A 15,092-nucleotide genomic window follows, 5' to 3' on the forward strand; every position below is an offset into this window, starting at 1 on the left:
AGAGGAGTCTCGCTCTGTTGCCCAGGCTAGAGGGCAGTGGTGTGATCTCGGCTCACTGTAAGCTCTGCCTCCCGGGTTCACGCCATTCTCCTGCCTCAGCTGCCCGAGTAGCTGGTACTACAGGCGTGTACCACCACACCCAGCTAATTTTTGTATTTTTTAGTAGAGACGGGGATTCACCATATTGGCCAGGCTGGTCTCTAACTCCTGACCCTGTGATCCACCCGCCTCTGCCCCCCAAAGTTCTGGGATTACAGGCGTGAGCTACCGTGCTCAGCCATGCCCAGCTAATTCTTATATTTTTTTGTAGAGACGGGATTTCACCATTTTGCCCAGGCTGGTCTCAAACTCCTGAACTCAGGCAGTCTACCCATCTCAGCCTCCCAAAGTGCTGGGATTACAGGTGTGAGCCACCACACCTGGCCACAAGTGATTGTTTTCAAAGCTTTCTCTTTATGCTATTTATTTTCATTTTTATAGTGAGAAGCTATTCTTTTTATTATCTAAATATGGAAGAGTAATACAAAAAATAAAATATCTTTTTCTGGGGGGACTAGGTGGGGATGAGAGTCTCGCTGTGTCACCCAGGCTAGAGTGCGGTGGTGCCCTTGTGACTCACTGCAGCCTCAACCTCCTAGGTTCAATTGATCCTCATGTCTCAGCCTCTCAGGTAGCTGGGACCACAGGCACATGCCACCACATCCAGCTAATTTTTGTATTTTTTGTAGAGATGGGGTTTCACCATGTTGCCCAGGCTGGTCTGGAACTCCTGGGCTCAAGCCATCTGCCAATCTTGGCCTCCAAAAGTGCTGGGATTACCAGCATGAGCCACTGTGCCTGGCCAAAAGTATCCTTATTGGAGGAAATTATTTGTTTGAAGAAACCTCTAAAAAATCCTTGCTATTATTCCACATGTTTATATTATCCTAAGGAGATATTAATGTAATGGTTATAGGAGCAAAACTATTCTCAGATATTCAATATTTACTCCAAATTACAGTTGTGTCACCTCGTTTTTTATTCTTTCTAAATGTAAAACTCCTTGAATTTATTTTTAAATTGGAGCATACCTGAGATTAGTTAATCAAATAACAAGCATTTCAACACGTGCAAAAAAAAAATGAGAAAAGCATTTTGCAAGCTTGATTCTCTATGACTCCAGTGGCGAACTTAATACACCATTAACCTCAACTTCTGAAACTGTGGCTTCCTTTGTTTGGAAACTTATGACATTATGCCATTTGCTAAGTCCTCTCATGATTCAGCATCATGATATAAAAAAGAGATGAAAAAGTTTTCTTTCTGTGGCATATGAACACACTTGAGTGATTAAGGCTGCCTAAATTACATCTAAATTGCAAATATTTATACATCAGTCTTAAATTCTCAAGCGTCTCTTGTCTTTTCAGGTGTCTACTATTATCATGCCAAATGAGTTTCAGCAGGATTATGACATCAGAGACTGTGCTGCTGTCAAGGTCAGTACAGTGCTGGAAAATCTGCATATTTAAAACATAAATCCATCATCATATGCAATCAAGTAATGGATCCATGGAGTGTCTTTGTGTGTGGAGCATGATGTTAGATGTGGTGAGAGATAAGCACACCCATGGCCTGGCCCTCAGCAGCCTAACTTAACACTTCATTTGAGAGGATAAAATTCATATTCAAGAAAACCTCCCTCATTACCATGCAGTAATAAGCTCCTAATGAGTGGGCTGAGGAAGGCTAATGAAATTCAGAGGAGGAAGTGAGTCCCATGGCCATTTCCAGAAAGAGGTAGGACTTGAACTGGGACTTTAAGGATGGATAGAGTTTCTACAGATGGGATAGAGTAAGGCTTTCTCATGAGGGGATGGCATGAGAAAGTGGCATAAAATAAGGTGGGAGTGGAAGGAAGAGGGCAGTGAGGAGAACAGCATACAGATCAAGAAGTTTTCATTGGTGCTGTCCTTGATAACAGTATTAGGAAATCAGATTGATGCCACGTTAAGGAATTTCTATACTTCTAGATAGGCAACAGGGCGTTTTTTAAAGTTTCTGAGTAGGGAGAGTCACATGAACTAAGGAGGGTATGAGGAAGATTCATCTTGAGACAGATGACAACATGCAACAGGTAAGATTGGAAGGCATAAAAGACCGGTTAGGCATCTTCCTTTGCAGAATGCATTCATGTATCCATTTCATAAACAGTCCAAGAGGTCAGTGAGGCACTGGGGGATAGAACAGTGACAAGGTACAAGGCATAGCCATTGTCTTCACAAAACTAAAGTCTAGTAGAAAATAAAGACAAGTAAACAAGCAATTACGACACCATTGAGTAAGGACTATGCCAGGCGAAATACAAGTTTTATGCAAGAACAAGAATATTATGAGACAATAATAATGATGGTGATGGTGATGGTCTATGGTGGTTGTGGTGATGATGATGGCAGCAGTTAACACTGATCTGATTAATTCCTTTATCAGCCAGCCACTGTACTAAGCATGTCACATTTGTCACACAGCACATAAGCAATCTTGTGAGGTAGGCACTGTTACTATATTCATCTCACATGGAAATTCGAGCTGTGAGTAATTTACTTCAGCTTACATGGAGTAAATTTAAACTGAAAGAACTGAGATTTACACCCAAGTGTGTCTGGGTGTGGTACTCTTAACCACTATGCTATATGACTAGGCATTTATAGAAATAGAAAGGGTACTGATTTATGGAGAAAATTGTATGTTTTAGTTTAGATATTTTGAATCCAAGCTAGCTATAAGATGTATGCTATGGTAAGTTGAGATCAAGAGTCCTAAGTTGAAAGGAAAATGTATATTTAAAAAAAAAAAAAAGGGCCAAGAAGTGAATTTGGAGGAACTGCCAACATATAGAGTGAAAAAAGATGAAGATGGAGGAGACATCAGGTAATATCTTTGATTTGTAGTCCAAGAAAGAGATTGTACAAGGTGGCTGACCAGAAATGTTACAGGAAGGCTGAGGCAAATAAGAACTCAAAGCCACAGGAAAACACGATTTTCAAAGTAACTCTTCTAGTAATAAACTGTGTAATACATGGCATTTTTATAGATTCCCAATTTAACATAAGAAAAGGTGAGAACTTCAGAGAAGCTTATGGAATTTTTAGGAGTGTTGAGAACACTGGTACAATAAACTGTTCTAGGGAAATAGCGTTGCCAAGTATGGAGAGATTTGAAAATCTACCAAATAAATAAAGAGATATTAATGCAACCTGCATCAGGAACAAGCCCAACCAGGGCAGTGTTCTGTAAGGAAAATCTTACCTCACCTGCCACAGAACCCCCACAAACTTGGTCTTGAGAGAAAATAGTCCAAGAAGTGATGGATGCTCTCCCGAGTAATGCCTTCCCCTATCCTTTTTCTCCTACTTGCTAACTGGATTTGTAGTGAGCCATCCTGGAGAAGGGCAAAATCCTAGAAATGGCATGGTAACACCAGAGAAGGAGCCTGAGCCGCTGAGGCTGGACTTTTATGTCACTCTCTGATCTAATTTGATCACAGCTTGGTGCTTGGATACCTCTGAAATAAATATCCTAACAAAAATTGTCAGGCGTGGGGGAGAAAATTTGCATTTTGGACATAAACATGACCTTACAACATATTTCCCTTATTAGCCCCTTTGAAGGCTCTTGCTCAGGGTATTACTGTTTAAATATTCCATTCATTCATGTGTTCATTTATTGAACAAATATCTTAGGTGCTAGAGCTAAAATACAGATCAAGATCATAGGGCTTACAGTTTAGTGTTCCATAAGGGATGTATCAACTTCAAAATATTCTGCAATACTTTTCCTCTTTTAGGTATTTCATAGGCCATGGCGAAGAGGCTGGCATTTCTATGATAGAGAATTTATTTATTTGAGGCCTTTTGCTTGTGATACAAAACTTGAATGGGTGTGCCAAATTCCAAAAGGTAAGTGGTAATTGTTACTTTTCACAACCTTCTCATGTTAACATTGTGAATGCTCAGTTCAAAGTACCTAGGGGAGCATTGTGATCTATAATTCTAAGGTCTAAAAGCCTATGATGATGCAATTGATATGTGGAGCACCCCCTGCCTGACTCTGGCTTCCAATAGAAGGCTAGCTTATTGAAATTTGGTGACATCTTACTCTTGATCATGCAAAAATTTGCATAGAAGATAAAATGTAAGGTTCATTTAGGGAGATTAGATTTTGGATGAAATTATTTTAAGCAAAAGGAGAAATGTAGAATCATTTTAATTTTTATTTTGATGCAAAATGAAAAAATAAAGATAATCTTGGGAATAATAAGGCAGAAGTCAAGAAATAAAAATGTGGCAGGTCCCTGTAAAATTTAGAAGCAATTTTCAATGAACTACAAAACTGCTAATACTTTATATAAATTCAAATTTGAGAAGCCAGTTAGATTGATAGTATAGCCTTTGGTAACAGAAAGGAGAGTGGGGAGAAATGTAGATACCATTTTACTTCACTTTTTCCAGGAAAATATGAAATATTAAGAAAAATGTCAAGAAGATTTTAATTCTCAAATTATTATTATTATTATTTTTTTTTTTTTTTTTAAGACAGAGTCTCACTCTGTCTCCCTGGCTGGAGTGCAGTGGCGCTATCTTGGCTTACTGCAGCCTCTGCCTCCCAGGTTCAAGTGATTCTCCTGCCTCAGCCTCCAGTATAGCTGGGACTACAGTCACCCATGACCACACCTAGCCAATTTTTGTATCTTTAGTAGAGTCAGGGTTTCATCATGTTGGCCGGGCTGGTCTCGAACTCCTGACCTCAAGTGATTGGCCCACCTCAGCCTCCCAAAGCGCTAGGTAGGATTACAGGCATGAGCCACCTCACCCAGCCTCAAATTATTTTTAAGCAGACATTGACTGTATTAAATTAATTAGCAGAAAACCCATAGAAGGTTTCAAAATAAATCTCTGAACTGAATGTAAACAGATCGTTGAAACTAAAGGTGTATCCTCCTACAAGTTCTCAAAGAACCCGAAGTTCACATCATGGAAGTGACTATTAGAAGACTGTTTTCCCTAAAATAGTTAAAAGAGCTTCAGATGTGACATCAGGTAGTAGCGAATCTCTTTCACAAAGGCAAACTGTCAAACCATTTGTAAAAGAGAGAGAGAGAGAGAGTTGTGTTGATGGGTTTTTCTAAAGGATAAATTATGCCTGAGTTATTCTTGATTATTTTATTAAACCCGAAAAAGGGACAAAGGAAAACCAGTTTGGATATCCTTTAAACAAGTGGAAAAGTAACTTGTACATAATTAATTCGGACAATGTCTCTGTTTTGAAGTGTTAATGTGAGCCTCCCATTACTCTCTGGCATTTGTTAGCATTCCACAGACAGTGTCATTGTTCCAATCAAGGTGCCCTCGATGGGAGCTGCTACCCCCACCTCCTGTTTGAGCAGCAGAGCAGACCCCAGAGTTTAAACAAGGGCAACCTTAGAAATGGCAAATTAGTCACCACAGAAAATAGTATGAAGGGCATGTGGAGGAGTATATATATTTTTAAACATATACTTTTAACAAGAGAGAAAGGAATTAACCCACTTAGCAAATATAAATCAATTAATCAAACAAACCTAAAGAATTCCACCTCTATGATCCCCATGCAGAAAGAAAATAAAATACTAAGCTCCTGTTCTCAGTCTGTCTCAATCACTTGAAGCAATCAATGATTGCTTGCTCCAGGGTTTAAATGCTATGTTCAACCTTTTTTGACTATACTGTATAACTTTCTAAGTTATGATGTGATGCATTCAGCTGGTTGGATATTTTCTTGGTTATTAGAGCAGCCTAAGTTTTCTCAACTTGTATTCATCTGTATTTTCTGGTTTTCTTAAAGAAGTTTTCCTCTTATGTATCCTAAATCACCATGCCTCTTCTCTGGCTCTTCCTTTTTATTACTTGGTTCTAATGAATCCTGTCTTCCCTAAAAGAGGTATTTTGACAACCTGTAAATTTGAAGTAACCTCAACCACAGTGGATATTTGTACTTTTTAAATATTCTTTTTTTAATTGAGAAAACTGTGTCAAAAATAAGGCTCATAAAAGTGTTTTTAGGAATATTACCTATGATGCCATTACCCAAACATAGCTATTTTTATTGTATTTCTTGATGCCTTATACACACATACATGTTGTAATCTTGTATAAAAAATATCTTGCATCTTACCTTTCTCACAATTTAAAGATATTTAAAGGTTAGACATAGCTTTCCCTCCCCCACACACAAATAATCAGAAGCCTTTGACAAGATTACAGACAAGAAACTATGTACATTTTGAACTGACTTGCAACGTTATTGTTGAAAATTATCCAATACGAATCGAATTGGCTCAGAGAGACTAAAGATGCTGGCTATGCAGGCAGTCCTCTGAGTCGGGTCTTCTGATGCCTGTCTGAGGCTCACATGCCACACCAAAATTAAGACTAGCTATTTTACTCTGTAATTTCTAAAATTAAGCAAATGATGTCTTTGACTTGAAGCCAATGTGATCTGTGGCCAGAATGAAAAGGGGGAGGAAAGCAAATAGGCTCCCATGGGGAACTGCTCTGTGCCTGGCCCTGTGCTGGCCGCTTCCTCCAGGGCGTCACATGTGACCTCACTCTCTGTGAGTCAGGTAGCCATCTCGTTTTCATAGAGGAGAAAATCAAGGCTCAGAGGGAGTTAAGCAATTCATCGGAAATACCATAGCAGCAAAATGCATAAGGGCATTTGCACACTGACCTGCCCAGCTTCCAACCCGGAATTCTGTGTAGCATGCCATATTTCCTCCATTTCCATCTGAGAATCCTCAGTGACTTTTATTATTTTCCTCTCAGTTATGTCTCATCTTCTCAAAAGATTCAACATTGGAGCATTGTACGTTGTTTCCAAGGATATCTTGGAAGACAATGGACTCTATGAACCTAAGTTTATAGAATAGTTATTTGTTTCATTAGATGGAGAAGTGGTTCCTGAATAACTTCACTTTACAATGATGATTATTTTGGTTCCTATTATGCTTCTGTGTGACACATACAATATCATTATTTACTTGTTTTTACTTTCTAATTCTTAGCTATGTTTTATCCATCTGCACTTCTTTTGTGACCTCTGTGACACAAGGTAAAAGACTGCTAGAAATACTTCATTAATATTTAACAGATATGCCTTTTGGATTGCTCCTAAAGCAGCTTTAGCATCGGCCCCACAAAATACAACTAAAGTGATCAAAACATGAAATGGCTTGGCTAGAAATGGACAAGCCTCAACAATACTGCAAGTCCTTTTGAGCTACATTAAAGGCCTTACTTATAGTATACCCTGATCAGTCATTGAGTACTAATGCCACTTGCTTTCTTCCTCATACAGGCCGTACTCCAAAAACACCAGACTGGTACAATCCAGGTGAGTTAAGAAAACTGAAATTTAACAAAAGCTGCTTTTCCCTTGTCACTAATGCATTTAGTTAATTATTTAAGTGCCAGCTTCTTCTCTGTACATCTTCAAGTGAGACAAAATTTCTCCAGGCAAGGAAGGTGAGTGACTGGTATGGGATGAGGTGATGAGGATGGTTTCTTCTTTCCCTGTGAGTGCAGGGGAATGGCAGAGTCACTGGCTCAGGAATCTCTTGTTCCCTGTAGTCAGTACTGCCCCAGCCAGAGAGGGCTAGTAATCTGAATTACTATTTATAGTTCTGAACATTAACTCATGCTTAGAGGACACAGTTTGCTTTGCATAGTCATAACTCTAATCTCTTTCTTCTTCTTCTTCTTTAGAGCGTGCTGGAATTCATGGACCTCCACTTATAATTGAAGGAAGTGAATATTGGTTTGTTGCTGATCTTCACCTAAACTATGAAGAAGCCGTCCTGTACTGTGCCAGCAATCACAGCTTTCTTGCTACTATAACATCTTTTGCGGGACTAAAAGCCATCAAAAACAAAATAGCAAATGTAATTTAAAAGAATCTATTTTAAATATCTTTCTTATTTTTATATTTATTCCATTTAAAAATATTACAAAAATTTTGCCAAAATCTACAAAAGTTAAATTTTTCTTTAATGTCAGATCTGCCTCACAACATCCAAATTTATTTCATGTTAGAAAAATTAAGTAGAATTGCTTATGTTTATAATATACAAGATTAATAGTAAATGTCACTTTATAAGGTAAACATCAGTAGATAATAAAAATGATTCTAATGCCCTGTCACATTTTTTACTAAAAGTCAACCTTACAGTTAACTTGAGTTTCTGTTTCTACTAATAAGTAACTTTGCAAAATAGCCTTTGGGAAGAAAAATAATTTCTGTATTTTTAAATTTACAATTAATTGCAATAGGATACTGTATGCCCACTTAAAGTATTAGTCTAACTAATATATGCCCATAATTACAGCTACCATGTTTCCTGTACCCACAATAGGATCTGTAAATATACAGAGAATTTTCAACTACTCTTTGGCACAAGGTCCTGGTTTGTATAATTTTGAAATCTAAGTAAGGAATGTCTAGAAATTATAGTGGTTAGTGATTACAGTAAGACAAGGTATTTGAATCAAAACCCTCAAGAAAGCTCAGCACATATAAGCATGGATGTTTGGCTTGTTTTTCAGATATCTGGTGATGAACAGAAGTGGTGGATAAGAATTAACGAGCAGCCAATAGATGATCATTTTACCTAGTAGGTGACATCATTGATTCTACCTTTGTAAAGTTATCACTTAAAAGAAGCAGTTCCTTTTACTAAATGGATTTCTATTTATAAGTAGTTTGAACATTAATCCATAAACTGCCTAAATTAGAGAAACCAAGGCCTTTTGCATGTTAGCATCAAGAAAAAAGGGGTAGAGAATGATGGTATTAACATTAAATTTAGAAATAAAATAACTTACAGTAAAAAGAAAAAAAATTGAAACACCTAATTACATTACGAGTTGTCAAATCTGTCATTTTCTTTTAGCTCACGATATCCATGGCACCGCTTTCCTGTGACATTTGGAGAGGAATGCTTGTACATGTCTGCCAAGACTTGGCTTATCGGTAAAGTTAATTCAAATCCTTTAATGCTGATTTTGTAATATGTGAACTTCAGGTTCAGTTTCTAGCTTAATCTTGTTTTCCTTTTGATTATATGTTTGGCCCCTTCATCTTATTCTGATTTATTATTAACAACTATAGCTCAAATCCCCAATGCAAATAAAGGTACTTTTCACTGTGAATATTTTAACTTCCTTTATCCTAAAGCAGTTACTTAGAAATAAACTTACCACTTTCCTAATTGATAAGTGTCTAAGCAAATTTTCAAAGATAAGCAGGCAGCAGTTCTAAAATATAGTTTAGGTCCCCTTCCCCTGATTACACTGCCCCTTCAACTTCTTACCTTCTGCCTTCACCCTGGGATGGTATGGTAGTCACACAAAATGCGTGCTGTTTCATAGACAGTATTGGTATGCTGTAACCTACAGATAAAAATAATCATAGAAGACAGAAGTGGCTAGAGAAGAAAGGGAATATATCTTAAGCATTTGGGAAAGATTGATTTCAAGAACCTTTCTTTACTACTGGGGTTGCTTTTAAAATATGCTGACTTAGCCAGGCGTGGTGGCTCACGCCTGTAATCCCAGCACCTTGGGAGGCTGAGGCAGGCAAAACACTTGAGGCAAGGAGTTCGAGACCAGCCTGGCCAGCATGGTGAATCCACGTCTCTACTAAAAATACAAAAACTAGCCAGGTGTGGTGGCATGCACCTGTAATCCCAGCTACTTGGGAGGCTGAAGTACGAGAATCACTTGAACCTGGGAGGCGGACGATGCAGTGAGCCAAGGTTGCATCACTGCCCTGCAGCCTAGGCAACAGAGCAAGACTCTGTCTCAAAAAAAAAAGTACTGACTGAAAAATTCTCACTATAGTAATGCTTGCTTTTCATTTCTCAGACTTAAGTAAACCAACAGACTGTAATACCAAGTTGCCCTTCATCTGTGAAAAATATAATGTTTCTTCATTGGAGAAATACAGCCCAGATTCTGCAGCTAAAGTGCAATGTTCTGAGCAATGGATTCCTTTTCAGAATAAGGTAAAAAGAGAATTGCTACATTATGCAACAATGATTGCTTCCATGCTGGTTATATAGCCTATGGCAGAATGGCAACCTATTAGTGACAACATCACTGAGATAAACTCTACATGTTTCAGGATCCCACCTGGCCCTCTGTGTTGCCAGAAACCGTGGATGATATCAAGAATTAATTCTCAAGTTGGTCATGCCTACAGGTCTTTTAAAGTGCAGCATTTCTATTTTGTTGCTACCAACACTTAAATTGCTCAAGTTGATCTGTTGATGGATTGGGAGGCATTGAATAGTCAGGACTATCTCTATGGCCTTGTAGGAAACTGACTTAATTTCTGGCTTGTGTTTTCTTTTTCCCCTCAAGGAGAACATCCAAGCAGCATCTGCCAATCAAATTAGACTGGCATTTCACAAACTACTTTTTGGGGACTACACATATGCTACAAAATGTTAATCATTGATCTTGCCTCCAAATGGGGGTTTCATGATTAAATAGGTTAGAGAAATGCTGCATTCTGTATCTGCCTCTTCGAGATGCATAATCCATTTTGGTATACGTATCTATTAGGAAATGCATTTGGCTGCTGAAAAGAGGTTGCTACAGTATGTTAAAACATTTATTCTGTCACATTAAAGACATTTGAAGATAAGCAGGTTTGTGTGGAAACACCATGAAGTCTTCAAAATCAGGCTTCTTGTGATTTTGCTCTGCCATCCTTAATATAAGGCTTCTGAGCTTAAATTCAGGGTGTTCTCTCTAGAGTCTTTTCTAGAAGTTACCCGATGAGGTTGTCCATGTTGGGTAGCTTGGCTCATTGACCACTCCAGTCTATAAGAAAGCTGGAAAAAAATTTTTTTGTAGGATGTTTCAAGGAACACAGTTTGGGACATACCACTCTATACCGAGGTGATCATAATGTGAAAAAGGGAAAAAAGATGTGTCTGACAGCTGGAAGGATCTGTAGTAAAGTTAGGGGTACGTTTTAACTTTTTAAAATTAGGACAATCTTTTTAATTCCTCGAGGTAATAGTACTGTGTTAATTTGCATAGCTGATATAAATTTGAATTAATATATCCTGCCAAAGATGAATTTTTCAGCAGTGTTTCTTGATATAAGGAGATGATGATTAAGGACACAGATTTTGAAATCAGGTGGAACAGAGTATAAATACTGACCTTACTATTGTGTGTCTATTTCACTTATGGATCAAGTTATTTAATGTCCCTGTGCCTCAGTTTCTCTCTCCGTTGTGAGAATTAAATGAAATAATACTACGCAAACTGCCTAACACATAGGAAGCACTTAATAAATGAGAGATCTTTAAATATATATATTTAAAGATATTATATATAAAAGATATTATACGTTCTATATGTGTCTTATATATAAGATATGATATATATTTATATATATATGAAAGTTTGAAGACCACTCTTTGGTTGTTTCAGTTGAGAAGGTAGCTTGAGCCTAGGAAGCTCAAGGTTACAGTAAGCTATGATTGCACCACTGCACTCTGGCCTGTGTAACAGAGAGCGACTCTGTCTCTTAAAAAAATAAAAAATTAATGAGAGCATAAACTTGAATTCTTATGGTACTACATTGCAGATTACCATATCTCACAGACCGAAAATTAGCAGCCCTCTAAAAGATGAAGCATTTTACTTCCTGTGTGAGCTTTCCTGTGTCTGGAATCTCATGTTTCACATATGTCTTTGTTTGCAGTGTTTTCTAAAGATCAAACCCATGTCTCTCACATTTTCTCAAGCAAGCGATACCTGTCACTCCTATGGTGGCACCCTTCCTTCAGTGCTGAGCCAGATTGAACAAGGTACTGGAATTATTTGAGAAACATGTTTCAGTCTGATCTGGGGCCAGGTTAGTTTTAGGAGGCTATGAGGAATTAACATACAAAAAATCTTATTAAACTTCTTTTTTTATGGAACAGATAAAAGACTATCTTGATAGTTAGATAAACAAAAGATATTCATTGGCATTTTTAGTATATCTTTAATTTGAATAAATCAAATGCTTTTTAAAAACCTCTTTCTAACAGACTTTATTACATCCTTGCTTCCGGATATGGAAGCTACTTTATGGATTGGTTTGCGCTGGACTGCCTATGAAAGGATAAACAAATGGACAGATAACAGAGAGCTGACATACAGTAACTTTCACCCATTATTGGTTAGTAGGAGACTGAGAATACCAGAAAATGTAAGTTTTTTTTAATCAGTACTCTTTACACCTCTGTGAAATACTTGAGTCTTTCATACATTTAAATGATCGATCAAGGTAATTACCATATTCCTCACTTTAAAGATTTATCATTTCTTTGTAAAGATAACATTCAAAACTTTCTCCTCTATCTGTCTTGAAATATACACTACATTGTTCTTTGCAGAGATCATACTCTAATGATAAAGGAATTTGGTGCAACAGTGAAGGGCCCAAGCTCTGGAGTCAGATTGCCTGGGTTTGAATTCCAGTTCAGCCATTTACTATGCCTTTGGAAGTTTACTTAACTTTTCTTAAGCCTCAATTTCTTATCTGCAAACTTTAATACTGTTGTACTACCTCATAAGGTCAACATAAGGATTATATAAGATAATTTATTTAAAGTTTTAACAATAGTACCTGATAGTAAAAAAAAAAAAAAAAAAAAAAATAGCCATTATTAATTTTCCATTTCTTTCAAAGTCATTGGTACATTTTGGTGTTTCCACTTTTCCTTATGACAATTTTGCTAATTGGCATTTTTCAAGAAAGTTGTCTATTTAATTTAGATTTTCAAATGTATTGAAGTAAAGTTGCTTATGGTATTTTAAAAATCTCCATTATCTTTGCTTGCATTTTTACTTTGCATTATTTACATTTTTACAGAACAGATGCATGTTATTTGTTTTGTTCACTCTCTTTTCCACCCTCTACTCCTATTGCTTGACCTGTGTTATGAATACTATTTCTACCTCTTTCTACCCCATTTTTCTTGGGGTTCTGTTTTTGTTCATTTTCCAATCTTTTATATGAAATTCAGTTCATGTTCCCTTTAAAAAAAGAGAATACATTTAATAATACACATTTGGCTCCACATAAAGTTCTACCCATACCTCTTTTTTTGACATTTCTTGTTTTATTCTTTCCTATAATTATTTTCGTTCATTTTTGGTTTCCTATTTATTGAGTAGCATTTTTTTGGTCAGTATCTCCTGATATAAACTTACTTTTCTTATTTTTCTAAGTGCAATATGTTTGAAACACACAGAAAAGTATAGGGATAATACACTTAGAATAAATTTTCATATCTAATATTATTGATTGCGATCAGAAAATGAAATCTAGATACTTTTGTTTTAATATATGGAGATTTTTATAGTGACTAGTATAGGATCAAAGCTTTAAGGTATATTCTGTTATGTGGTACGCAGCTTATTGTTACAAAAAGTTTGTAAAAATCTAATAAGTTGAATCATTATGTTTTGCTTACCTACACTGTAGTCGAGTGTTAAATGTGACTGGAGGTGTTTTGTCTTATTTCTAACAGTTAATCTGTTTTAAAAATATGTTTATCAAGATTGCCACTATTTTGTTTTTTATAAAGTTAATTGCCCTTTATCCATGCTTTGAAAGTTTATTAAGATTTTCTAAGAAATGTCATGGTCAGGTCCTTCATGGAATTCTTTTATAGGGGGACAAATTCAATCTAGAATCTAAACTTTTCTTGCTAGGATCTCCAGACCATTGTTACATGATTGCATCTATGTATTTACCTTTTCATTTAGTTATTTGAGGAAGAGTCTCACTACCACTGTGCCCTAATTCTCAACCTCCAAAAATCACCGTTTATTGGGACGTGGAATTTTACATCCTGCGGTGAACGCCACTTTGTGTCTCTCTGTCAGAAATATTCAGGTAACAATCATTATCTAGATAACTATGGTACTTTATGCTATTAGATATATACAGTCACTTACTATAGGGAGGAAGGGGAACATGGGTTGAAAAATTACCTATTGGGTACTGTGCTTACCACCTGGGTCTAATACACCATGTAACAATCCTATGCATGTACCCCCTGTATCTAAAATAAAAGCTGAAAAAAAATTTTAATACTATAAGTGAATTTATATTAATTTATAATCATATGGCTTAAAATTTCAGCATGGCTAAATCCATATTGGCTTAGCAAGTCAGAGTTTATCAAATGGGATGTGATTTTTTTAAAGGATCTTTGCTATAATTTAATTAATTAATTGTATCTGATGGAATTTGTTAATAGGAGTTATCCCATGATAGTAATTGAATTTTGTTCTTTTTTCTACTCTGGCATTTTTCAGATTTTACATTTTATTATGGGAAAAGGAGAAGAAAAAACTTCATATTTTTAATTGAGTGCAGTATTGAGCTTTAAGTCCACTAATAGGATTCACTGTTAAATTTAGCATTAAAAAATAAACAAGTGGGGATTTGAAACATTATAAAAAGATCACTGTGCCTTTCCATAATCCAAATAAAAGTAGAATGCATACTTAAAAGTATAAATCATCCATATTTTGAAAAATATATTTTTTAAAAAGTATTACATTATTTTTCATTGATCACAATGTGTTTTTAAGAAATGATCAAGAAAAAATTTTGTCATGTAATGAGAACTGTAAGTAGATATTTCATGTGCTTTGGCGGAATTTTTTTTGCTAAATTAATCTTTACCCATTTTTTCCATGTTTTTAACTAACTCCTTTATTAGCAAAGTACTACTATAAAGCAGTAATTCAAATACCTCCTCTCTGGATGGTTTCTTACATTTCTCCATGCTAGCTCTCCCAGGTGAAAACTTTGTAAGGAGATATCTTAATACATTTACTTCCTTGTTGAAGTAGTTCAAACAAAAGAGATATTTAGCACCAACACGACATGATCATGCAGGTTACATTTATTTGCAGATTTTCTCTTTTGTAAATCAGACAAACGAAACAGAATTTTGTTCTGAATGGCGTAAACCCGGGAGGCGGAGCTTGCAG

At 36.3% G+C, this 15,092-nt stretch overlaps 1 protein-coding gene across 1 annotated transcript in view; it reads left to right on the forward strand.

The window, feature by feature from the left end:
• The window catches only part of LY75 (lymphocyte antigen 75), a 94,704-nt gene that overhangs the window by 40,698 nt on the left and 38,914 nt on the right, over positions 1-15,092 (forward strand). Inside the window, exons 15-24 of the mRNA XM_011992009.1 lie at positions 1,410-1,478; positions 3,827-3,938; positions 7,375-7,410; positions 7,782-7,957; positions 8,619-8,686; positions 8,966-9,045; positions 9,939-10,078; positions 11,797-11,902; positions 12,128-12,288; positions 13,854-13,983. Of these exons, the coding sequence (XP_011847399.1) occupies positions 1,410-1,478; positions 3,827-3,938; positions 7,375-7,410; positions 7,782-7,957; positions 8,619-8,686; positions 8,966-9,045; positions 9,939-10,078; positions 11,797-11,902; positions 12,128-12,288; positions 13,854-13,983 (1,078 nt within the window). The remainder of the gene's footprint in view (positions 1-1,409; positions 1,479-3,826; positions 3,939-7,374; positions 7,411-7,781; positions 7,958-8,618; positions 8,687-8,965; positions 9,046-9,938; positions 10,079-11,796; positions 11,903-12,127; positions 12,289-13,853; positions 13,984-15,092) is intronic.

The sequence above is a fragment of the Mandrillus leucophaeus genome, unplaced genomic scaffold, assembly GCF_000951045.1.
Source record: "Mandrillus leucophaeus isolate KB7577 unplaced genomic scaffold, Mleu.le_1.0 Scaffold110, whole genome shotgun sequence".
Lineage (NCBI taxonomy): Eukaryota > Metazoa > Chordata > Mammalia > Primates > Cercopithecidae > Mandrillus > Mandrillus leucophaeus.